General features: G+C 40.2%; 1 protein-coding gene across 1 annotated transcript in view; it reads right to left on the bottom strand.

The window, feature by feature from the left end:
* Positions 1-25,653, bottom strand: part of pde1a (phosphodiesterase 1A, calmodulin-dependent) — a 108,226-nt gene that overhangs the window by 21,809 nt on the left and 60,764 nt on the right. The window contains exon 3 of the mRNA XM_072685399.1: positions 1,980-2,093. Within this exon, the coding sequence (XP_072541500.1) occupies positions 1,980-2,093 (114 nt within the window). The remainder of the gene's footprint in view (positions 1-1,979; positions 2,094-25,653) is intronic.

Raw genomic sequence — 25,653 nt, 5'->3', positions numbered from 1 at the left:
TCTCTCTCTCTCTCTCTCTCTCTCTCTCTCTCTCTCTCTCTCTCTCTCTCTACCTCTCTCTCTCTCTGCAGCTGACAGTGAAAAAGCAGCGGGGAAGCCCTTGTTCATGAGAACAGAGTACAAAGTGGGAGAGAGAAGAGAGAGAGAGAGAGAGAGAAAGAGAGAGAGGGGAAGGTGATGCACTCAAATCATGATTTACAGAGAGGGGGGAAACGGAAAATGACAGAAGTGATGTAATTATAGAGATGGAGAGCATGTTGGACTAGAGCTGCGATGATGACCTCAACACCCGCAATGGTAGCAAGTTGACTGCTGTGCTGGACACGTCACCACCAAGCTATGTAATATCATATGTAGGCTAGGTTTCGATTGTATTCCAGTCAGTTTCAGCCTTCCATAATGTACTTGAAGATGACATCAACCAATCACCAGTCAGTTTCCAGATCATCCGTACTTGAGTTTTGATTTACTTCACCTGTGTCTCACTGTATTAAAGCTGGTCTGCTTCTCTCAGCCTTTGCTCAGTATAGAGAATATGCATGTGACCCAACAGATAGTGGGAGTCACTGCTGCCACATCCACCGGGTGGCAGCTAAAGAAAAGAGTAGGTAATGGATAGCAGAAATTCACAGAAACCACTGGAATCCAGCTACTGAAAGGTCTGGGAGCTCACTGAGTGGTGATAAAGCTCTGAAAACAGGTGGGAAAAAAACAAGCCCACTGTAGTTGTGAGTTTAGGGACATGCTAAGTTCAAGTAAAAGGGAAAGCAAGCAAACCTGGATGAGCCAGTCTACTGAATGAGGCTGAAAACACTACTAAGACTGTTCACTCGGCTCTGTGCTCTCAGATATGAGGCTTTATCCTCTAAACAGGTGTGATTTGAGCCTCAGTTAGCTGTTAGACCTTCCTGGCTACACATCGCTGTCCATGGACTGTTGGTTATTTGGTCATGTGGATGGATCGGTGTTGATAATCGCTTGTGTCAATCCTGCATCTGACAGCAGGAACTAGGGATGCACCGATCTATCATTTTCTGTCCTGATACAGATACCGATACATGAACTTTGTGTATCGGCTGATACCCGATACTGATCCAATACATTGTAGAATTAATAAATCATATACCTGACCATCTGAGAGAGACTTAAGGCCTCAGGATTGACATAATCATTACTTTATTGCTTTATAATTGCTTTGCTATATAATAAATGAACACAGATATTAATGATTAATTTCTGATCATTGGTCACTAAAATGATGAACTGTGCTGGACCTCGGCTCAGTGCTGTCTGAGCTCAGGACTTTTATTCTGAAATTGAAAGTCTGTGAGACTAAAGAGGAGCGAGCAGCCCCTCCCTTCTCGGTTCTCCTAATACGGAAGACGAGCTGGATTACTGGATGATAGCTGATGACGGGTCGAGGGGACCATGCTGGTCAGATAGGGGGAGTCTTGCTGGTTGCTATGATCTGTGTATGATGTCTGTAGGTTACTTTGATCCTGGGTTATGAAGCCTAGAATACCGTCAGTGTAAGAATCCGGTTTAGTGAATGGATCGGTTCTTTGGATCAGACTAATTATCCGATACCTGATCCAGCTAATTTGTAGTATCGGGCCTGTTCCCTAGGAGGAACATGCCTGAAGCCCATCCTTTCTAATCTAACATCATACAAATTATAAATTCCATTTCTACCTACGACAAGTCTATGCAACCCTCCACCACCCCGCCGCCTTCCTTGCCGCCGTTGCTCCTCCCAAAATTGTAAGCATGGTCCAAAATAACAACATTTAGTTTGAAGGCTTAAGTAAATTACACCCAACCTTTAACCAATCCAGGCCACAGACACACATCTACACTCCTGTAAGCAATGGGGGGTTAGGTCCCTTGCTCAAGGGCACCTCATTAAAGGATGATAATTATTAAAATATGATTAATGCAGTAAAGTGTATCCATAGAATAATTGTACATGTTTCACTTACCGTGTTTCATCAATGTAAACTGCTTCCAGCACCGAGGCGGCATATTCAATGTTCTTCCTGAGATCCACCACATTCACCTCTCCCTTATCCAACTGCTTCACCAGACATCTCAGCCTGCAGGAGAAAGAGCCCCATGAGACTCATACAAACCAGAGGACATCCTGACAAGCTAGATCAGACTGAACAAAAAAACAAAGAAATCACATTCAAAGAAATCACATTCAAACATATCAAATCAGACTCAAACACATCAGATCAGACTCTGACAACTGGATCAGACAAATGAGGCTCATGAAAACAAAGTTTGATTCATACAAGCCAGATCAGGTCCAAACCAACCAGATGAACAAATGCCAGATCAGACTCAAATACACTAGAACAGATTTAAGGAAATCATATCAGATCAGACTCAAGCAAGCAAGTTAAAATAAACAAGATCAAATCCAAACAAATCAGGTTGGTTAAATTCAAAACAAGCATGATCAGACCCTGACAGACCAGATCAGAATCAAACACCCAGATCAGACTCAAACACATCCGATCAGACTCTGACAACAGGATCAGACGCACATACATCAGATCAAATAAGGCTTATATAAACAAAATTTGACTCATGCAAGCCAGGTCAGGTTCAAACAAACCAGATTCACATACACTAGATCAGACTCAAACACACCAGAACAGATTTAAGGAAATCAGATCAGACTCAAACTAACAAGTTTAACTAAAATAAAAAACAGACACACCAGATCAGACTCAAGCATACCAGAACAGACTCAAGGAAATCGGATCAGACTCAAACAAACAAGTTTTAATAAACCAGATAAAATCCAGACAAATCAGTTTAGTTAAAATTCAAAACAAACATGATCAGACCTAAATACACCAGAACAGATTTAAGGAAATCAGATCAGACTCAAACTAACAAGTTTAACTAAAATAAAAAACAGACACACCAGATCAGACTCAAGCATACCAGAACAGATTTAAGGAAATATGATCAGACCTAAATACACCAGATCACCTGGAACAGGCTCAAACAAATCAGATCAGGTTCACACAAATCAGATTAGATTCAAGCAAGATTAGGTCCAAACAAACCTGATCAGCCATATCTGTTGTATCAGCTAACAGACTCCAACACTGACTAGCATCACACTGAGTGATGTGGGAAGAGGATGGGTCATTCTACCCACCCACAGAGAACATGGACAGTCCTGCTTTCTGGGACTTCCAGCCATGAATGACTGTGGCATCCATGGGGGACCAAATCTCCAGATGTGTCCTTTGGTGTGTTTTATGAATCTGATCTCCAGAATTTGACAGGCCTGTCACTTGCCCACAACTGCGCTGTACGTTTCCGCTGCACAAACACACTCCTTTTAACCCCATGACGGTTCGCTAATTAGCTGACAAGCTCAGACAGATGTGTTGACAGTAGGGAAGAAGTGTGCACTCCAGCACCAGGACTTAGACACAGCACTGTAAGAACATCAGACAGTCAGGCTCTGCGTGTCTGAGAACATGGCTATCGAGCTCGCTGCACCGAATCGGCAACATGGAGAAAGCCCATGCGGCCACGGCCTCCTTTAATGTCGATCCCATGCACATCTTTAAATATTTACTATGTGACCACAAGCTCATTAAACCGAACTGAGGAGCTAAGCAGACTGTCAGAAGAGCCTGAGCTCCGACCAGCCACATCTGCGCTGGATTTCAGCGGTAAAATAAACTCTTCTGTGTGTGTTTGGCAGCATTATACGAAGCGGCCTTTAGCGCAGAGACGAGCGAAATACAGAAATACAGCAGCAGCAGCAGAGAGCAACATGTGGCTTACTGATAACACTCAACACCCACACACTCTGCGGCAGGTTTTATGGAAGCGTATGTCTGAGGAAGAACAAAAAAAACAGCGAGAACGTTTCCTAATAGAAAAGGAAGACAAAGAATCAGCCGTCTGAAACAAAGCAGGAGGGAAGTGAGTGATGGGCTGTCAGTAAAAGCCTTTCAAAGTGCAGTTGTGAGGAGCTGGGAGAGGGAGGTCGGATTTTAGCCACGGTGCTGCTACAGGCTCTTTGTTATCACACTTAAAGCTGATGTGAAAGCTGGCGTGAGCGGTGTGCTGTTCCCACCCTTTCTCAGGACACGTCAGTGTTTTATGGAGAACGGCTGAAACAGCTGGATAGGGAAGAATACAGCGCTCTCATGTTAAGGTCGCTGAGCTCCTGAAGACTGTCTTTTCCTGTTAGTCTGAAAGAGGATGCCTTTGCCTGCCAAGAGCAGTCAACGTTGCTAACTGACTAATGGCCTATTTGACACTGAACACAGCCCCACATTACTTGCTGCGATGAAGAGGGAGCACCGCTCTCTAACCAATCGCTTAACTCTTAGAAGACACAGTCGTCACCCGAAATGACAAAACAACAGTGTCAATTTTTGTAAATTCCAACATGATCTCACATAGAAACGACTATAAAGGCTGACTGTTTCAAACAGTGTATCTATAACAGTGTGTCTGTAAAGGGTGTCTGTAACTGTGTCTGTAGCAGTGTATCTATAACAGTGTGTCTATAACAGTGTGTCTGTAACAGTGTATCTACAACAGTGTGTCTGTAACAGTGTGTCTGTAACAGTGTGTCTATAATAGTGAGTCTATAACAGTGTGTCTATAATAGTCTATTGGTAGTGTATCTGTAGCAGTGTATCTATAACAGTGTGTCTGTAACAGTGTGTCTATAACAGTGTGTCTGTAACAGTGTATCTACAACAGTGTGTCTGTAACAGTGTGTCTGTAACAGTGTGTCTGTAACAGTGTGTCTATAACAGGGTATCTATAACAGTGTGTCTATAATAGTGAGTCTATAACAGTGTGTCTGTAAAGGGTGTCTGTAACTGTGTCTGTAGCAGTGTATCTATAACAGTGTGTCTATGACAGTGTGTCTACAACAGTGTGTCTGTAACAGTGTATCTATAACAGTGTGTCTGTAACAGTGTGTCTGTAACAGTGTGTCTGTAACAGTGTATCTACAACAGTGTGTCTGTAACAGTGTGTCTGTAACAGTGTGTCTATAACAGGGTATCTATAACAGTGTGTCTATAATAGTGAGTCTATAACAGTGTGTCTGTAACAGTGTGTCTGTAACAGTGTGTCTATAACAGTGTGTCTATAACAGTGTGTCTGTAACAGTGTGTCTATAACAGTGTGCCTATAATAGTGAGTCTATAACAGTGTGTCTATAATAGTCTATTGGTAGTGTACCTGTAACAGTGAGTCTGTAACAGTGTGTCTATAACAGGGTATCTATAACAGTGTGTCTATAATAGTCTGTTGGTAACGTATCTGTAACAGTGTACCTGTAACAGTGAGTCTGTAACTGTGTCTGTAGCAGTGTATCTATAACAGTGTGTCTGTAAAGGGTGTCTGTAACTGTGTCTGTAGCAGTGTATCTACAACAGTGTGTCTGTAACAGTGTGTCTGTAACAGTGTGTCTATAACAGTGTATCTATAATAGTGAGTCTATAACAGTGTGTCTATAATAGTCTATTGGTAGTGTATCTGTAGCAGTGTATCTATAACAGTGTGTCTGTAACAGTGTGTCTATAACAGTGTATCTATAACAGTGTGTCTATAATAGTCTGTTGGTAACGTATCTGTAACAGTGTATCTGTAACAGTGTGTCTATAATAGTGAGTCTATAACAGTGTGCCTATAATAGTGAGTCTATAACAGTGTGTCTATAATAGTCTGTTGGTAACGTATCTGTAACAGTGTATCTGTAACAGTGTGTCTATAATAGTGAGTCTATAACAGTGTGCCTATAATAGTGAGTCTATAACAGTGTGTCTATAACAGTGTGTCTATAACAGGGTATCTGTAACAGTGTGTCTATAATAGTGAGTCTATAACAGTGTGTCTATAATAGTCTATTGGTAGTGTATCTGTAGCAGTGTATCTATAACAGTGTGTCTGTAACAGTGTGTCTATAATAGTGAGTCTATAACAGTGTGTCTATAATAGTCTATTGGTAACGTATCTGTAACAGTGTGTCTGTAACAGTGAGTCTGTAACAGTGTGTCTATAACAGGGTATCTATAACAGTGTGTCTATAATAGTCTATTGGTAACGTATCTGTAACAGTGTATCTATAACAGTGTGTCTGTAACAGTGTGTCTATAATAGTGAGTCTATAACAGTGTGTCTATAATAGTCTATTGGTAACGTATCTGTAACAGTGTGTCTGTAACAGTGTGTTTGTAGCAGTGTATCTATAACAGTGTATCTATAACAGTGTATCTATAACAGTGTGTCTATAACAGTGTGTATATATAACAGTGTGTCTATAACAGTGTGTCAGTAACAGTGTGTCTGCAACAGTGTGTCTATAATAGTCTGTTGGTAACAGTGTGTCTGTAACACTGTATCTATAACAGTGTATCTACAACAGTGTATCTATAACAGTGTATCTACAACAGTGTATCTATAACAGTGTATCTATAACAATGTATCTATAACAGTGTGTCTGTAACAGTGTGTCTATAATAGTCTGTTGGTAACATTGTATCTATAACAGTGTGTCTATAACATTCCTATAACAGCACATCTGTAATAGCCTGTAGAGTGTTAGCTACAGTTTTTTCAGTAATTTATTATTTATGAACTCCAATCTATCAGTAAAGTAAATAAGAAACTGGTTATGATTTTATGAAATCACAGTAAAAATGACAAAACCTGCACATGATCCAGCATGGAAGGTTTCCTAGAATCTGTATTTGCAACCTGGCTTAACTGTACTCACCTGCTGCTGTTTGTGTTGGGGATTCATGGACAGACAGCAGCTCCTAACAGACTGACACATGTAGAGGGGCCTGACGCTTCTCACCCTGAGCAACTTCCACACTCCAATTGGAGTGTGGTGATTTTGTCAAATTACAGTTCAACATGGCCCACTGTGCATGGAGGCCCCGCTGTTATGATAATACTGTGTAATTGCAGAGAAGGTAAGAGGTGCTCTGAGTCAGCCCTGGGGAGGGGGAGACTTTTCATCTGAAATCTGAAACCAGTGGTTGCGGTCAGGCCTCCATCCTACAGCTGGAACTTACCATGAATACTAATGAGGCATGAGAGACTGTAAAAGACTCAGAGCTGAGGTTAAGAAAGTTCTGTGATGAGGAAATAATGGACGTAACACACAGAGGGACAGAAAGACGCCTTCTTTTATTTAGTTTTGTCTTCTGGAATGATGGAGTACCATTAACGTCCTTTACATTGATGGTGGATATTCTGATCCAGAGCGACTTGCAGTTTGGTCATGTTGATAGATTGGAGAATGCAGAGCTTGGCGTCTTGCTCAAGGAGTCTTACGTGGGCTGTGGTACCCCAGTGAAAAATTCCTCATAATCAGTAATGTTCTTTGTACTGGTTTCAGAACGACTTCAAGTAGAAAAGTAAAAGTAATGGAAGGAAAACAAAGACCGAAAGCTTAGGCCACACCACAGGGGTCTATAGTGCACTACCCCCCCCCCCTCCCCAAAACCCCATTTCTCTAAAAGTCATAATGAGGAGAATGATCTATTAAAATGTTGATGTTAAAAATGTTGGGCTGCACTAGGCTCCTGTTTCAGCTGCAGATCTGCCCATTGAAAATGAAGCATTTCAGTAATATCAGCTCTATTAAAGGAGCGTCTCTGTGCTCTACTGAGCATCAACATGAGCTTCATGGAGGAAAATATGAGGAGTCGTTGTCTAGAAGTTCTGTAAAGCTGCAGAAAGTCAGACTTCAGAGGCGTGTGATCAATAAGCTTTATTGGAATGTAAATGTGGGGCTCAGTCGGGACGTTTCACTGCAGCTCTCTTGAGTCTCTGCCACGGACACAGTCTTCATACTAGACTACAGACGTCTGCTGTGAGCTGCTGGAGAGTGACGGGACGTGTGCAGGTGTGATGGATCTCTTATAAACCAATAGGGAGTCAGAATGGAGTCTGTTTATACTCCTCATCCAACCACGATCAGACTCACACTTTCCGGATGGAGAGATTTATCTGGAGAGGGTTTTTATTGATGACGAGCCGGAATGAAAACAAAGGGAGATGAAATAAGAGGAACGAGGCTGTTTTTAAAATGTAAGGAGGAGAAAGTTCAGATAATTGGGTGAAAATGTGAGAAGTAATAAATAAATAATTACTCCAGTAAAGTTTAGAGAACCAACTTTTCTACTTAAGTAAGATAACGAAGTATTTGTACTTTATTACTTGACACTCAAGCCAATTGTGTTTGTAAGTAAAAGCCTTTTTGGTGCTACACTGTGAAAATGGGTAGTTTCTTGAAGAACCTCTAAGTTAGTCCAAGACTCAAGGGGCCCATCCAGGAACCCAATCCAATGTTTCTCAGTGGTTTTAGAGGTGTCTGTAGAAACACCTTTGGGGGATTTTTCTGCATGAAATTCTCAAAATCTGGTTTCTCAAAAAAATTTCAATGAAGGGTCCTAAGGGATCTTTAGGCTACTATATTTGGATCCAACTGTGAGGAACTTCTTAAATGTATCTCACCAAAAGAAACGTTTGCCATGCCCTTTGTCCTAAAGAATAGTTTATTCTAAGAACCTTTTTTTCAAAGGTCTACAAAGCACCTTAAGAGCTTCCTCCCAGAAAAGGACAATTTAGGTCCCAGAAAGTAAAAATTCACCCCAGGATTTTGTTCCAACTATCCACAGCCTGGGCAGCGGGGAATTTTCCATCATTATTTCTATACGTTTCTCCACAGTTTCATATCGGGAACCTCAAAGACGTTCTTCAAGGATACAGTGTAGTTCAAATGAGTTCTTTTAGGAATCATTTTTTAATACCGAGGACTCCCACTGAACCTAAAGTTCTTACAGGCTAAGAGCATTCAGAATCTAAGAGCACTGGGAAACGTTTGAAGTCTTGGTGGAGATTCTAGATTCTTGGAGCAACTAAGAGTTTCTTTAAGGAACCACCCATTTTGATTACAATGTCAGTGTCATTGGCATTCTTAAGAGTGGGTTCCTCTAAGAACCGCTTTTCTTGAAGGTTCCTTAAAGCACCTTAAGGAGGTTTCTCCAACCTTTAAAAGTTCCCCAAGGATCATGCCCTTTTACCAGTTTATAGTGTCCCCTTTTTTTAAAAGGCTCTAAGAAGAACCATCTATAAAATGTTATCACTCCATATGAAGAACCATTTAACCAGGCAATGAATCATATAAGCTTTTAAATGTTATTGTTTTTTTGAGTTAGAATCAGGATTCTGTCTCAAACTATTGCTTTTACTAAAGAACCCCTAAAGAACCCCTACTTAAAAAAGTGTGTTATACTTGAAGCCCATGCGCTGTCAGAATGAGCTGTAAAGTGAGCTCAGATTTGTGTAGAGGAATGATGTCACACTTCTCTTTCAGGGAGAAAACAATCAGCCGTGTCCTTTTAACCCCGACCTGGGACTTTCTATTTTTTTTTAAAAAGGGGGGTTTGTTTCCCTGGAGTAAATGTTAATGGATGGGTCTGTAGACAACCAGGTGTTTCATTTTGAAAAACCTTTACAAAGTTTTAAAAAACTCTAAACAAAATGTTCTACCGCAAACCTTTACTGTTTAAAACCTCCCTCATCACTTCCCAGCAGAGCCCCCTGCTCCATGTAGCCCATGCAGACCACTCACCGCCCTCAGGGCAGCAGATCTCTGCAGGAGGTCTCCAGAAAATAAGTAAATAAAAAAAAGCATGGTGCATGTTCTTCATCTCCTCAAATCATGAAAAAAAGATTTTGAAGCCACCTTTCATCCACCCTTTTGTCCAGGTCCAATCTAAATATAGATTCTAGACTAGACATATATACAGCAATGCTTCTCTAAAATCTAGAGGAAAGCCGTCTTCCCTGGACAGTAGAGACAGTTACTCCAACAAGAGCAGGATCAACTCTTTCTAACACCCTGAATTTCAGAAGGAATAATGAATAAGCAAGTGTCCCAATACTTTTGTCTACTAGGGCTTGATCTTTCATGGGTCAGTCTAGTAGATCTGAAGGGATGCAGCTGTAATAATAGGTTTATAAACAGAATCAGTCTCAACAACACTGTAGTCCAGTGACCTACATCAGTGGTGACTATTTGGTGACTATTTTTAACTACTTTGTGTGTGTGTGTGTGTGTGTGTGTGTGTGTGTGGCCTGTGAATACTGTTTCTGTGTGTATTGCAGAGGGGGGTAGTGATAGATGTAGCCTATCTGGGCAGGGTGAGTGACAAACGAAAAGGTCAGCAACTTGATAAAGGTGGGTTGGGACCTGGGAGTGTGACCCCCGTCTCTTCATTCCAACGACAAGCTGTGAGTTCAGGGTCCAGGAGAGAAACACTCAGACCAGCAAACAGCTCTACTGGACCATTGCCAAGGAGGCCACATGGAGGGATAGTGGGGAAAAAGGTGTGTATGGGGAGTGTGTGTCCAACTGACACACTCATAACATTGTGCACACACACACACACACACTCACATTCACACTCACACACGTACGTAGCCAAATGTCACAGTGTGTATCTATATCGCGCTGAGTCTCTGGGCTCCAAAGACTTTCCAAAGCATGATAACTCAGAACACACTGCTCACATAACAGAGACAAGACATGGATCCTGGAGCTTTATCAAAGTTCACGCTATCGACGTTTACATTCTATCGGATCATTTCCACCCAATCAGGACTGCGGTGTTCCTGTGGTGCATCTGTGTGTTTTTCCACTCACTGAAGTTTTGGAATTATGAACAGAACTGGTTATAATTTAATTGTATTGGACCAGAACAGACCACACCTAAAGTGGACTGAACTGCACGGACCTGAAGCAGGACTTGACTGAGTAATACGACTCTATGGGTTCACACAAATTACACACAGCAGCACACACTCGAGTTACAGGCCTGAGTGACTTATGGTCTCTTTTACTGCACACATAAAACTGTACATTCAACATGACACACTGTTAGCTATAAAACTGACATAGGTTAAAACAGTAGTCGTTATCATAAAGCCTGAACTTCGTCTGTACTTCAGACAACACAGTGAGTCACACAGTGACAGAAACAGCAGTGAAAAGTCTATTACCACACATCTCCACACGATTTAGACCTGCAGTTAGCCCTCATGCTAATTGGTGGGTTACAAGCTTCAATGACATCATTCTGTCAAGTTACAACATCCAGGCAGTAGGTCATGGCATCTCTCTCTCTCGCTCTACTCCCCACCCCCAACAGCTGCTTTACTCTAGTCGAGTAAAGCATAGGGCCTCCGACATCTGCAGCCCTTCCAGTTGATGTATTATCCAAGTGTGTTAGCGTCCCACATCACTCACACATCTCACAGCCCACCTTAAACACAGAGAGCCCCCCCCCCCAACTAAACAATACCACACTCTGTTCAACTGTGGAAGAGACCACCAGTTCTAAGCATGGGCAATGTGATGTAAAATACAGCATTATGGCACACTACATGTCCAAATGTTTGTGGACACCCCTTTTAATCAATGCATTCAGCTACTTGCCCACACACAGCTTGTCTAGTCCCTGTAGAAATGCAGTGGCAATAGAACAAGACTCTCTGGAGCAGATAAACATCATGACCCTATTGACGCCTGCCTCATGCCAGGCGTGGGCTAGTAGAGGGGTATAAAGCCCCCCAGCATTGAGCTGCTGTGGAGCAGTGGAAGAACTGTGTTCTCTGGAATGATGGATGGTCGGTGCTCCATCCAGTACTTTTTTCTTGTCGCTGATTGCAATCAAATCCTCACAGCAATGTTCCTTCTAAGTCTAGTAGAAAGCTTTCTTGTTCCCTGGACAGTAGAGACAGTTATTCTAACAAAAGCAGGATAAACTCATTTTAATACCCTTGATTTCAGAAGAAACAATGAATGAGCAGGTGTCCCAATACTTTTGTCCATGCACTGTATTTTAATACAACGTTTTGCTATATTGCCCTGTCCAACTCCATACTGCATTTTGGGATTGGACATGGCCCCCTGACACATAGCAGAACTCCTCTCCCGGTGGCTGGGAGGCTGTGGAAACCAAAATAATGAGTTAAAATAGTCGTCTATAAAGGTCTGTTTGAAATAGACCTTGGGTGAACGCGTTGCACACTCCACCCCTCATCGCCTTATCCCTGAGCAGGACCTCACAGAAGCAAAAACAGAAGACGGAGTTCAGCCGAGAGTGGTTTTAAGCTGATTTTAGCCGATTCCGGAACCTTCCAGGCCACAGAGGATCCGGTGGAACGAGTCCTCAGGGACACATCCGAGTCCACCTCCTTCCTCCGTCGTTCTGGGCCAGTGGGCGAGTCCCTATTTCCAAATCCAGAACCACCAGGGCTTTTCATAGCCTCCCAGAACATCCGCCAAGTAGCCAGCAAGCTCTTTCTTTTAGGCCAGAACCACCACCAGAGCAGTGTTGAAGGATACCAAGATTGGAGAACTTCATTTTCCTTGGCATAGTTGAATAATAAGTGCATGGGAGTAACAAACTCTGAACATTAAGATCTGCTGTCTCCAAACGGACATACATTAGCCTATGGTCGAGCTCTAACTGAAGATGCATAGCATGGGGCAGCTGATTCAGGTTTTCTGAGATGGCTATGGCCAGGATATGCATCGGACACAATGGAGAGCATGCTTTTAACCAACCATGCAAGGCTAAAGTTAATCATTGCTGAATGACTTTACCATCTTTAACCTCACAACACGCAGACAGGATCACAGCAATCAGTGGTGTAGGAATCATTCCAAAAAATACCTACAAAGTGGGGAAATATTAAATCAAGAAGACTTCAAAACTGTTCTATAGTAAAAGTTCACAGTTATATCAGAATATTAGGAACATTCCTGTTTTGGAATGAACTCCGACCCCCCAATCTAACTAATTAAAGAGCTGAAACTGTACTATAGTGAAAGTATGGTACTGTATCCCAATCTAACTAATTAAAGAGCTGAAACTGTACTATAGTGAAAGTATGGTACTGTATCCCAATCTAACTAATTAAAGAGCTGAAACTGTACTATAGTAAAAGTATGGTACTGTATCCCAATCTAACTCAATTAAAGAGCTGAAACTGTACTATAGTGAAAGTATGGTACTGTATCCCAATCTAACTCAATTAAAGAGCTGAAACTGTACTATAGTGAAAGTATGGTACTGTATCCCAATCTAACTTAATTAAAGAGCTGAAACTGTACTATAGTGAAAGTATGGTACTGTATCCCAATCTAACTTAATTAAAGAGCTGAAACTGTACTATAGTGAAAGTATGATACTGTATCTCAATCTAACTTAATTAAAGAGCTGAAACTGTACTATAGTGAAAGTATGGTACTGTATCCCAACCTAACTTAATTAAAGAGCTGAAACTGTACTATAGTGAAAGTATGGTACTGTAATACATTGTGACTCAGTTAAAACTGCAGAGAATGGGGAGTAAATGGTACATCTGATGCTGTCTCAGTTTTGTTTACCTGTTCGAAGCTGCCAAAGAAACTTTAACCTGAAAGTTCATCAGATGTTTGACGGACTGTTCAGATGTGTGGGACTGGTCAGAGAGTGAGTGATAGCGGTGTGAAGAGGATGAGATTAGCTCCTTCTGTGGGTCAGTAGTGTTACTGAGGGAAGCGCTGAACTGCATCATCACACAGGCCGCATCGCCCTGGTCACACAAGCCTGGGGAACGCGGTTAACCTCAAGCATTTTCCCATGAGCTTGCTGTGCCATTCTCCATGTAAACTTCCTCAGATGAGGGCCGCTGCCGTCACTGGCCTTCAGACGAGGCCTCTGGGGACCCGAAGAGAGCGCAGCAAGGGAAGAACCAGCTGCCAAGCCTTCAGACAGTTTCACATTCCTACGGTCACTCAGATGGCACCCAGAGGACCACTCCATGCCCTCACCACGGCAGCCGAGTGGAAAGAGGAGCGCGTGATGATTCCAGGGAAGAGCAAGCACGCCCTTTTAAGCATGAGAAAAATGAGCGCTGGGAAATCAGTTCTTGTATACAAGCTGTTTCACGCCCCATTTATCTTCACAAGCAAATGGACGGCCCTTGCTTACGCCACTGATATCTCACCGTAGACTTGCGCTCGAGACCCGATGGAGGAAAATGCAACTTTTTTCAGATCGGATCCAAAGAAACACCCTGGAAACTAGAGAAATATTGTTGCAGGTTCTTTTTCCCAGACAACAGCAGCACTTTCCGAGAGTGGCCCTATCATTTCTGCAATCTTATTACACGTTCGATGGATGATTAGTCTTCAAAGCACCAGTCAAGAATGAGCAGCTTTTTAACAACAGAGGCCTCAACTAAACAAAAAGGGTTTTATATACTCCTCAAAGACTGCTTTTCAATGTAGAGCCATTCTCGACTCATAGAAGATGTTTTCCTTATATCTGAAAGACCTTAGAAAAAGTATGGTACTGTATCCCAATCTAACTCAATTAAAGAGCTGAAACTGTACTATAGTGAAAGTATGGTACTGTATCTCAATCTAACTCAATTAAAGAGCTGAAACTGTACTATAGTGAAAGTATGGTACCGTATCCCAATCTAACTCAATTAAAGAGCTGAAACTGTACTATAGTGAAAGTATGGTACTGTATCTCAATCTAACTCAATTAAAGAGCTGAAACTGTACTATAGTGAAAGTATGGTACTGTATCCTAATCTAACTCAATTAAAGAGCTGAAACTTTACTATAGTGAAAGTATGGTACTGTATCTCAATCTAACTCAATTAAAGAGCTGAAACTGTACTATAGTGAAAGTATGGTACTGTATCCCAATCTAACTCAATTAAAGAGCTGAAACTGTACTATAGTGAAAGTATGGTACTGTATCCCAATCTAACACAATTAAAGAGCAGAAACTGTACTATAGTGAAAGTATGGTACTGTATCCCAATCTAACTCAATTAAAGAGCTGAAACTGTACTATAGTGAAAGTATGGTACTGTATCCCAATCTAACACAATTAAAGAGCAGAAACTGTACTATAGTGAAAGTATGGTACTGTATCTCAATCTAACTTAATTAAAGAGCTGAAACTGTACTATAGTGAAAGTATGGTACTGTATCTCAATCTAACTCAATTAAAGAGCTGAAACTGTACTATAGTGAAAGTATGGTACTGTATCCTAATCTAACTCAATTAAAGAGCTGAAACTGTACTATAGTGAAAGTATGGTACTGTATCTCAATCTAACTCAATTAAAGAGCTGAAACTGTACTATAGTGAAAGTATGGTACTGTATCCCAATCTAACTCAATTAAAGAGCTGAAACTGTACTATAGTGAAAGTATGGTACTGTATCCCAATCTAACACAATTTAAGAGCTGAAACTGTACTATAGTGAAAGTATGGTACTGTGTCCCAATCTAACTCAATTAAAGAGCTGAAACTGTACTATAGTGAAAGTATGGTACTGTATCCCAATCTAACACAATTAAAGAGCAGAAACTGTACTATAGTGAAAGTATGGTACTGTATCTCAATCTAACTCAATTAAAGAGCTGAAACTGTACCACTGTATACTAACAGTATGTTAATATTTTTTGTTATAAATAGTAAATTGACTATTTTTCATTTGATAAACATTGCATTTGTTCTGATTGATTTGCAATGTATGTTTATTCATTTTAAGCATCACAATTGTGCTGTAGTGTATTTTCAGTGCAGGAAGCCCCCCCGCAACATTTCGGCTTGTATCTCAGAGTAACTGTCGGCTCAGAGGGTGACAGTGATCACTTCCAGTGCTGTTGATGCTCGTCCAGCTCGGGCTTTCACGCTCTCAGAAAGCTACACCCCGACCCTCAGAATCACAGCACTTCAACACCATCACTATTAGTGAGTCTGCGGTTTACAGACCCGAACAAGGCCGTGCCAAGCAGGAAATATGGGCAACTTTACTGTGATATGAATGCTCATCTTGTTTTTCACTGCCATCCAACTTTTTCCTAGCCCTAAACCAACCAACCACCATTGTCTATTGGTGTCATAAGCTACAGGTCTGAGAAAGAAAACATACAAACTACCAGTCAAAACTTTTAGAACACCAGTTTTCCAGTTTTTACAGATGTTTAAGCTTCAATTTAATTTCAGTGAATAAGCTACCAATCATTAAACTGCTTTTTGATTTGGTCTCAATCTAACCGTACTATGGGAGTGTTCTAAAACTTTTGATCTGTAGTGTATATAGAAATGCATTTCACTATTTATTACTGTTCTATAGTTACTCTGCTTGAACGAACCGATAATTTCCATGGTGATGCAAATTGTGCCTTGAATGCAGTCACTATTACAGTGCACCCAACAATAAGGGCAGCATGGAGCTTCTTGTATACAGGGATAGAAACACAGTAACATACAGAAAGCTCTTAACTTAAAAAACTTAACACGCTGACCCTTTGTACCGTGGCCTACATGCACATGTAGCCCACCCACTGCTCTGGAGGCTAGTCAGCTAAAGAAGACACACACAAACCCTCTGAATGGACACTCCCAGGCTTAGCACACACTAGGGTGTATTACTCTACAGGGACGTCTGTACACACTGGTGCGGCTATTCTCTGGTAGTAGAAGTTTATAATAACACTTGCGGCCCACCGGCGGACAGTTGGCTTTTTAAGGGCTTACACTTAACCCAAAACATTGTACACCTGGTCACAATCCCAACCCCAACACTGCAGGTTTTTATATTTGGAGGTAGCAAAGTGATACAGGACCATCAAATAAAGTGATGGATAATAATACACTGTCCACAAAAGACAAAACACTCAGTGAAAGTTCAGCCTCCAGGCCAATAAAACAAAAGATCACTCCTTCCCTTTTCCTCAACATCCCGTTTTAACACCGGCCCCCTCCTCAGAGCAGGTGGGATTAGTTCATACTGTAAACTCAGCTCTCAGCTCAGCACTCTCCGAGCTTTACCAGAGGTCCTAAATGCAGCACTTATCTCTGTGTATTGCCGTTTTGGCAGCGCAGCGGGATGCAGAATCCTCATCTGGATCTCTATCTCGGCTGGACATCTCATTCTGCTCAACCTCCTTCTTTCAGCTGCACAGCACAGATACTGTACTGGTTACTAGCGCTTTTCAACCTGCCAGTGCGATATAGTTACTAATATGGTTGAAGACTAGCATTTTCCAGTATGAATCGGCAGTGGAGTCTGAGAGTAATAATCCAGTATGAATCTCTAGGCTGAGCAGTTTATACAGTCAGTTTATACAGTAATAACTATGTGGGCGATGTTAATCCAGTATGAATCAGCAGTGGGTGTAGTTTTTACAGTGGGACAGTAATACCTGTGGTTATGGTAATAATCCAGTATGAATCAGCAGTGGGTGTAGTTTTTACAGTGGGACAGTAATAACTGTGGTTATGGTATTAATCCAGTATGAATCAGCAGTGGGTGTAGTTTTTACAGTGGGACAGTAATACCTGTGGTTATGGTAATAATCCAGTATGAATCAGCAGTGGGTGTAGTTTTTACAGTGGGACAGTAATAACTGTGGTTATGGTATTAATCCAGTATGAATTGGCAGTGGGTGTAGTTTTTACAGTGGGACAGTAATACCTGTGGTTATGGTAATAATCCAGTATGAATCAGCAGTGGGTGTAGTTTTTACAGTGGGACAGTAATAACTGTGGTTATGGTATTAATCCAGTATGAATCAGCAGTGGGTGTAGTTTTTACAGTGGGACAGTAATACCTGTGGTTATGGTAATAATCCAGTATGAATCAGCAGTGGGTGTAGTTTTTACAGTGGGACAGTAATAACTGTGGTTATGGTATTAATCCAGTATGAATTGGCAGTGGGTGTAGTTTTTACAGTGGGACAGTAATACCTGTGGTTATGGTATTAATCCAGTATGAATTGGCAGTGGGTGTAGTTTTTACAGTGGGACAGTAATAACTGTGGTTATGGTATTAATCCAGTATGAATTGGCAGTGGGTGTAGTTTTTACAGTGGGACAGTAATAACTGCGGTTATGGTATTAATCCAGTATGAATCTGTAGGCTGTGTACTTTATACAGTCTGGCAGTAATAACTGTGTGGGCGATCATATCCAGTATGAATCGGCAGTGGGTGTAGTTTTTAATAACTGTGTTTTTTAGTAATAACTGTGTGGGTGATGTTAATCCAGTATGAATCTGCAGTGCGTATGTTTATACCGTGGGACAGTAATAACTGTGGAGTCATTTTAATCCAGTATGAATCTGTAGGTTGTGTAGTTTATACAGTCTGGCAGTAATAACTGTGTTAGCGATGTTAATCCAGTATGAATCTCTAGGCTTCTTTGCAGTTTATACAGTCTGGCAGTAATAACTGTGTTAGCGATGTTAATCCAGTATGAATCTCTAGGCTTATTTGCAGTTTATACAGTCTGGCAGTAATAACTGTGGTTATGGCTTTAATCCAGTATGAATCTGCAGTGTATGTAGGTTTATACAGTTGGACACTAATAACTGTAGAGTGATTTTAATCCAGTATGAATCTGTATGTGTGTGTAGATTTTTGGATAACTGAGCAGAAATGTCAGTCCAGTATGAATTTGCAGGGTGTAGTTTTACAATATCATATCTATAACTGTGGAGTCATTTTCATCCAGTATGAATCTACAGTGTGTATAGTCTTTATTGTTTGACACTACTAACTGGTGAGTACATTTTCATCCAGTATGAATCTGCAGAGTGTATAGTCTTTATTGTTTGACACTACTAACTGGTGAGTAAATTTTCATCCAGTATGAATCTGCAGAGTGTGGAGAGTTATACTCTGATGGTAATTATTGTCAAGCAATTTAATCCATTATGAATCTAATGTGTATGACAGTAATAACTGTAGAGTGGTTTTAATCCAGTATGAATCTGCAGTGTGTGTTGCCTGCACTGTCCGAAATGATGGAGCAATTATACTCCAGTATGAATTAGCAGTGTGTGTAGCTTTTCTATAGTCTCACAGTAATCGTCTCTATCTGTCTGTCTGTATGTCCTCCTTACCTACCTATACGATGACCTGCCAGTGACCCTGACCACTGATGTCTTCATTATCTTCAATGTCTGGCACAGTTGAAAACATAATCCCGGGCTGATGAAAAGGACAAAGCCTCTCAGGCTGTTTAGAGGACAATTACACAGCCCTCCTGAGCCCTCGTGAATAAATTATGGCCTCCGCTAGCACAATGGCGCTGTGGGCTGCTGGAAGCAGAGAGACAATCAAAAGATAATACGGCTAGGGTCCCCCACTTACTGCCAGTGTGGAGCTGTGATTGGCTAGCTCATAACTCTCCAATCTGGAGTTTGATGGAATGGCCTTGTGTCTGATTAATAAAGCCATGGCTCGAGTCTGGTTAATGAAAGTGGACGGCTTGGCCAGCTGAGTTTACAGTGCGGGAGGCTGAAGGTTAGCATAACATTAGTGTTAAAGAGTTCCAGGGTGCTGATACACAGGGATTGTGTATTTACTGCAATTTAGCTTTGTTATCATAATACCAGAACAGCATGGAGAACAGCTTTCACACTGAGCTCACAGCTGCAGCACACACACACACACACACACACACACCAATATACAAAGTGTGGCACAGTTTACATGGTTCAGTATTTCCAGAGAGAAACACACACAGTAAAGATAAAGAGTTTAATAACAGCTATACACTAATCAGTCATAACATTAAAACCACCTGCCTAATATTGAGCAAATCCCCCTCGCGAAACTCTAGTGTGTGTAGCTTTTACATTCTTAAAGTAATAATTGAGAAGTTGTTGTAATCCAGTATGATACGCAGTGTTTGTAGTTTATACAGTATTATAGTAATAATTGTAGAGTGATTTTAATCCAGTATGAATCTGCAGTGTTTGTAGTTTATACAGTATAACAGTAATAATTGTGGAGTGATTTTAATCCAGTATGAATCTGCAGTGTGCGAGAATTGGCACTTCTAGCTCCTGGGCTCCCCCAACTGTTGTGAAGTGGAACTTGTGCTTTAAGCCACCGCTAAAAGACACCCTTTCTATGTGCTTTTGTGGACAAGCTGAGAGAAGTTGCAGAAGCTTGATCTGAAGGTGGAGCAGCATGTGGGCTGAGGTGGTAGAGTAATACTACAGGATTATGCTGCTTTTTCAGTTGTACAGTGTAGTAGATAACACTACAGTCCTCAATGCGGCGGAGTGGGGTTTGGGACAGGATGGACAGGATGTAAGGTACAGGTACAGGTACAGGCACAGGCACAGGCAGGTAGGTTAGTATTTAGAAAACAATACAAATAAGGCTACAAATAATAGAGCTTTGGCTGACGGTGAGAGTTACAGTGCAACATGGTTACTGTGTGTGTGTGTGTGTGTGTGTGTGTGTAAGTGTGTGAGTGGGGGAAGGAAGCTCTTGGCAGTGGTTGAAGCTCAGCCATCTCCTCCGTGCAGAGTATGTGGGTGTGAATGTGTGTGTGTGTGTGGAAGTGTTGGGGATATCACACAGCTGTGCAGAAACAGAATGAATCAGCACAGCTTTTATCCTGACAGTAAATATCTCAAACACACACACACACACACACACACACACACACACACACTCACACACACAGGGCCCATATGAAACACACCATGTCAGCAGCAGGGTGAGCTGCCCCGTCAGATCTAATTCCACTGTAACGATCTACGGCATCGCACTGTTCCCCACTCAACATGACGACGCCTTTCCCAGCTACACACTACCCACCTTCACACAGCGCGTGCTGAGACGACACATGAACGTCACATTTTATTCATTATTGGCCTTAATTCGAACCAGAGGCCAGTAAAACCTAATTACATTCACACACATCTGTCCTCAAGCACAACTGTGATGGATTTGTTCTTTCCTGAGAAGGTTCAGATTAGCTTCCCTCCAGTTTATTATTCAGAGGAGGAATCTACTCTTCACTCACACTTCATTTGAGTTATTAATAAAAAGTCCCCAATTCTTATTTTATACTAAATACTCATACTGCTAAAAGTTAATTAATAATTAATAGAAAATATTAAATAACTTATAGTAGTTAATAAATAAATAGTAGTAAATACTGAATAACTCACAAAAGTGAATTCTTAATAGTAGTAAACACTAAATAGCTAAATACTAAATAGTAGTTAAACAATAATTAGCAGTAAATACTGAATAACTCATAGTATATAATAAATACTGAATAACTATACATTACTGAAGAAATCATAGATAGATATTGAATAATTCATAGTAAATGTTAAATCATTCAAAGTAGATACTTATTACTTTAAAGAAGCTGCTAAATCATTCATACAGGATGTTAAACATATATATATAGATAGATAGATATATAGATAGATAGATAAATAGATCTGGCTAAATAATTATAATATACTTCACTGTAAGAATTTAATAATTTACATTACCAAATAGTTCATACTGGATCCTGGATAAATCATACTGAATACTATATGATTCATTGTAGATACTAAATAATTCATAATACATACTGAACCATTCACAGTAGATACTGAATAACAGTTACTGAAACATACGTCTGAAGATTAAGATGCCTGTAGACAGGAATAAGGCTTCAGACAGTGATGCTGCTTAAACCTGCAGCTGCTTTAGTTTAGGCAGCAGGATGACATCAGCAGAAACGTCATCAACAACACTTTCACTTCTGAATCAGGTACTAAGAAACACTCTATGACACACTCTAATACACTCTGATACACTCTGTGATACACTCTGATACACTCTGTGTTACACTCTGAGTTACACTCTGTTACACTTTGTGATATGCTCTATGATACACTCTGATACACTCTGTGATACACACTGTGATACACACTGTGATACACACTGTGATACACTCTGTGATACACTCTGATACACTCTGTGTTACACTCGGAGTTACACTCTGTTACACTTTGTGATACGCTCTATGATACACTCTGATACACTCTGTTACACTGTGTTACACTCTATGATACTCTATGTTACACTCTATGATACACACTGTGATACACTCGGGTTTACACTCGGGGTTACACTCGGGGTTACACTCTGTTACACTTTGTGATACGCTCTATGATACACTCTGATACACTCTATGATACACTGTGATACACTCTATGATACACTGTGATACACTCTATGATACACACTGTGATACACTCTGTAAAACACTCTGTGATACACTCTGTAAAACACTCTGTGAAATGTTAGCAGTTAGTTGTACTTTAGCATTTAAAAACACTTGATTAGCAGCTTTTCTGTTTTCTATTAATGAAAATTCCTGTAAAGTCAGACTACACACACTCCTGCCACGCTTTCACTGATAAAACAATAAAAACAGCACAGGAAAAACAACAGGAACTGACACATTACCCGCCTTATAAAGCTCTGCTCACACATCAGTCCTCCACACTGGTTCTGTCTGGCACAGTGACTAATAAAAGGACCACTTGAATGTTTATCTGGTTCTTTGTTTTATAAAACGTCCTTTTAATAAACAAAGGAAACCTCGTGTTGACACTTCTTTACAAAACTCTTTAAAAGTGGTCTCGTGAAATGCCATGTCAGTCCAACCAGGATCTTGACTACAGCTTGTGTTCCCACTTTAGCCCCTGACCACAGCAAGGCTTATTACACACTAAGGTGTATTACTCCTGTATGATCGGGTGGGGCTAATCTTTGGTTAACTGAAACCGTTTCATTGCTATGAGCAGTAAAAGGCTGTGTGTGAAATAGGGCTAATGCAGTATATTATCCCATGGACAAATAACAAGAAGCAGTAGTGGTCAGACGCACACAAAGGACACGCTTTCAAGCCATGAGTCTATTTTTACCACTTGAACCTTGCTTTTAGAAGCATCTAGAAAATACACCCAGTGTGCTGGTCATGCTGCATTCCTCCTGGTACTAAACAAGATTGAGCAAATCGAATTTGAGCACAAAGTGGCTTAATGCACATATACAGGCCTATTATTATCAAACACACATATTTATAGCACCTAGGGTCCAGTCAATTCTGCCTTTAGACATGTACTGTAACTGCTCATGGTTTAAGAGTGTGTTGATGTCCAATAGGCAGTCTGAATATGAGTGTGTATTTTTATCTCTATACAACCTTTTGTATATATTCTCATTTCTGGACTGAGACCTCTAGCAACCTATTCACGTTTGTGATTCAGTGTTAATTAATTAATACAGTATATAAGTCTGTTTTGATTCCTCGCCATGCAAGTATATGTAATTATGCCGAAATCAAGTCAATCAAACTCAGATAGGATTATGTGGAAATTTGGAGAGGAGCCATACTGAGTAAATGTTCCTTATTAAAGACATTAGTGCTTTACTGAAGCATGACAAAATTAAAAAATTGTCAGTAAAAGGGTTTTTCTGTTTACGCAAAAATCCTTTTGTAGATGGTTCACTATACGCTTTTTAACATTATTTACAGCACAAAAACAGTTCCACTAACTCATACTGGAAACTGAACTATAAATGATCAGTTATGTAGTAAAAATGATTCTCTATCTTTAATGAATTATTATTAAAGACAGAGAATTGTTAATACTACATAACAGATAATTTATAGTAGATACTAAATAACTAATGCTAGATACTGGATCATTCATAATAGTGAATTGATCTTAATATATAACAAATAAATAATGGTAGACAGTAAATAACTCATACTGGATAGTGAATAATTCATAGTAAATACTGAATCATTCCTACTGAATACTACATAATTCATAGTGAATAACTCATACTGAACATTATATAATTCATAGTAGATAGTGAATAACTCATATTGGATACTTAATAATTTATTGTAGATACTAAATCATTTTACTGATAAATAAATAATTCATAGTAGATAGTAAATAACTCATACTGGATAAAGAATAATTCTAACTAGATACTGAATCATTTTACTCAATACTAGATAATTCATAGTAGATACTAAATAACTCACTGGATATGGAATACTTTATAGTAGATACTGAATTATTTTACTGAATACTACATAATTCATAGTAGATGGTGAATAACTCATACTGGATACTGAATCATTCATAGTAAATACTGAATCATAATCATAATTCATAGTGAATAACTCATAATGGATACTCTCTAACTCATACTGGATACTATGTCATTAATAGTAGATAGTGAATAACTCATACTGGATACTGAATCATTCAATCATTCATTCAATCAATCATTCAACAGTGAATTGTTCATAATACACAACAAATAAATGATAGTAGATAGTGAATAACTCATACTGGATACTGAACAATTCTAAGTAGATACTGAATCATTTTACTGAATAATACATAATTCATAGAAGATGAAGAAGTAGTGAATAACTCATACTGGATATTGAATCATTCATAATAGTTACTGAATAATTCACAGTAGATACTGAATAATTCATAGCAGACATTGAACATTTCATACAAGATACTGAAACATACGTCTGAAGATTAAGATGCCTGTAGACAGGAATAAGGCTTCAGACAGTGATGCTGCTTAAACCTGCAGCTGTTTTAGTTTAGGCAGCACTGCCTCAGAGTTAAGCCATGTAGCTTTATAGTTCTATCCAGTCTATTTTCTGGGAGCATGTGTATCTGACTGACACTGCTGTACTAACAGTATTACTAATTAAATACATTTCCAGCTAAAGAAGACCCACATTAGAACCTCAGAGTCAGGATAAGAGCCCTTAACACGTACATACAGACACAGACAGAGTCTTACTGGACCACAAAACAGTCCCACTGACATTACAAGAACAGTCGGTACTACCTAGAATGCTTCTTGTATAGAATGTAGTGCACTGGAGAGCTGATAAAAGCTCCAGTTTAGTCCAGCTGATCTTTACAACAAATCTTTATTTGTTGAAACGTAAGCAGAACAGACTGTGATTTCAGTGCCACGTGATGTGCACACTGTTAAAAGTCTGAGATCCTAAGGGTAGATTTGGAGGTTGGAGACGTGGAGGAACCTCTTAAGAAGCTTTGAGGAACCTTCAGAGAACCTTTTTCTCCCGAAGGGTCCTCAAAACACCTTAAGTGGTTCCCCCACAGTTTCAAATTGAAGAACCTCCAAAAGTTTCTTAAGAATCTTAAACTTTTAACAGTGTAGGGGTTAAAATTGTAGCTCAGATCTTCTTTACTGCAGAAACCAGACAGAGAGAAGTCTGGAAGCAACTAAGATTATAAAAATAAATAAAGGTTTAAGAGATAACGAACAGCGGTGCGTGATGGACCCAGAACAGAGGGATTTGTTCCTACACACAAGCGGTAAGTGATTGTTAATGAGTTGGTAAAGTGATTGTTAACTCCTGCAGAGTTTTATTGCAGCCCTAATGAGATCCACCCTGATCTGATTCCCCCATTCAGACTCTCCTAAAGCTTCATCAGTGGCATAACTACTGAGGAGGCAGGGGGTCAATTGCACCAGGGCTTAAAGTAAAGGGGGGGCGGAAGTGACTTAAAATCTTAATTGGGCCCTTCATATAGGTCAAAGAGCCATATTAATATGCTGTGGGTCCGATGAAACTGTACTATAGTGAAAGTATGGTACTGTATCCCAATCTAACTCAATTAAAAGAGCTGAAACTGTACTATAGTGAAAGTATGGTACTGTAT

This window comes from Salminus brasiliensis, chromosome 8 (genome assembly GCF_030463535.1).
Source record: "Salminus brasiliensis chromosome 8, fSalBra1.hap2, whole genome shotgun sequence".
NCBI classification, from domain to species: Eukaryota; Metazoa; Chordata; class Actinopteri; order Characiformes; family Bryconidae; genus Salminus; species Salminus brasiliensis.
This window is presented reverse-complemented; position numbering and strand designations above follow the sequence as displayed.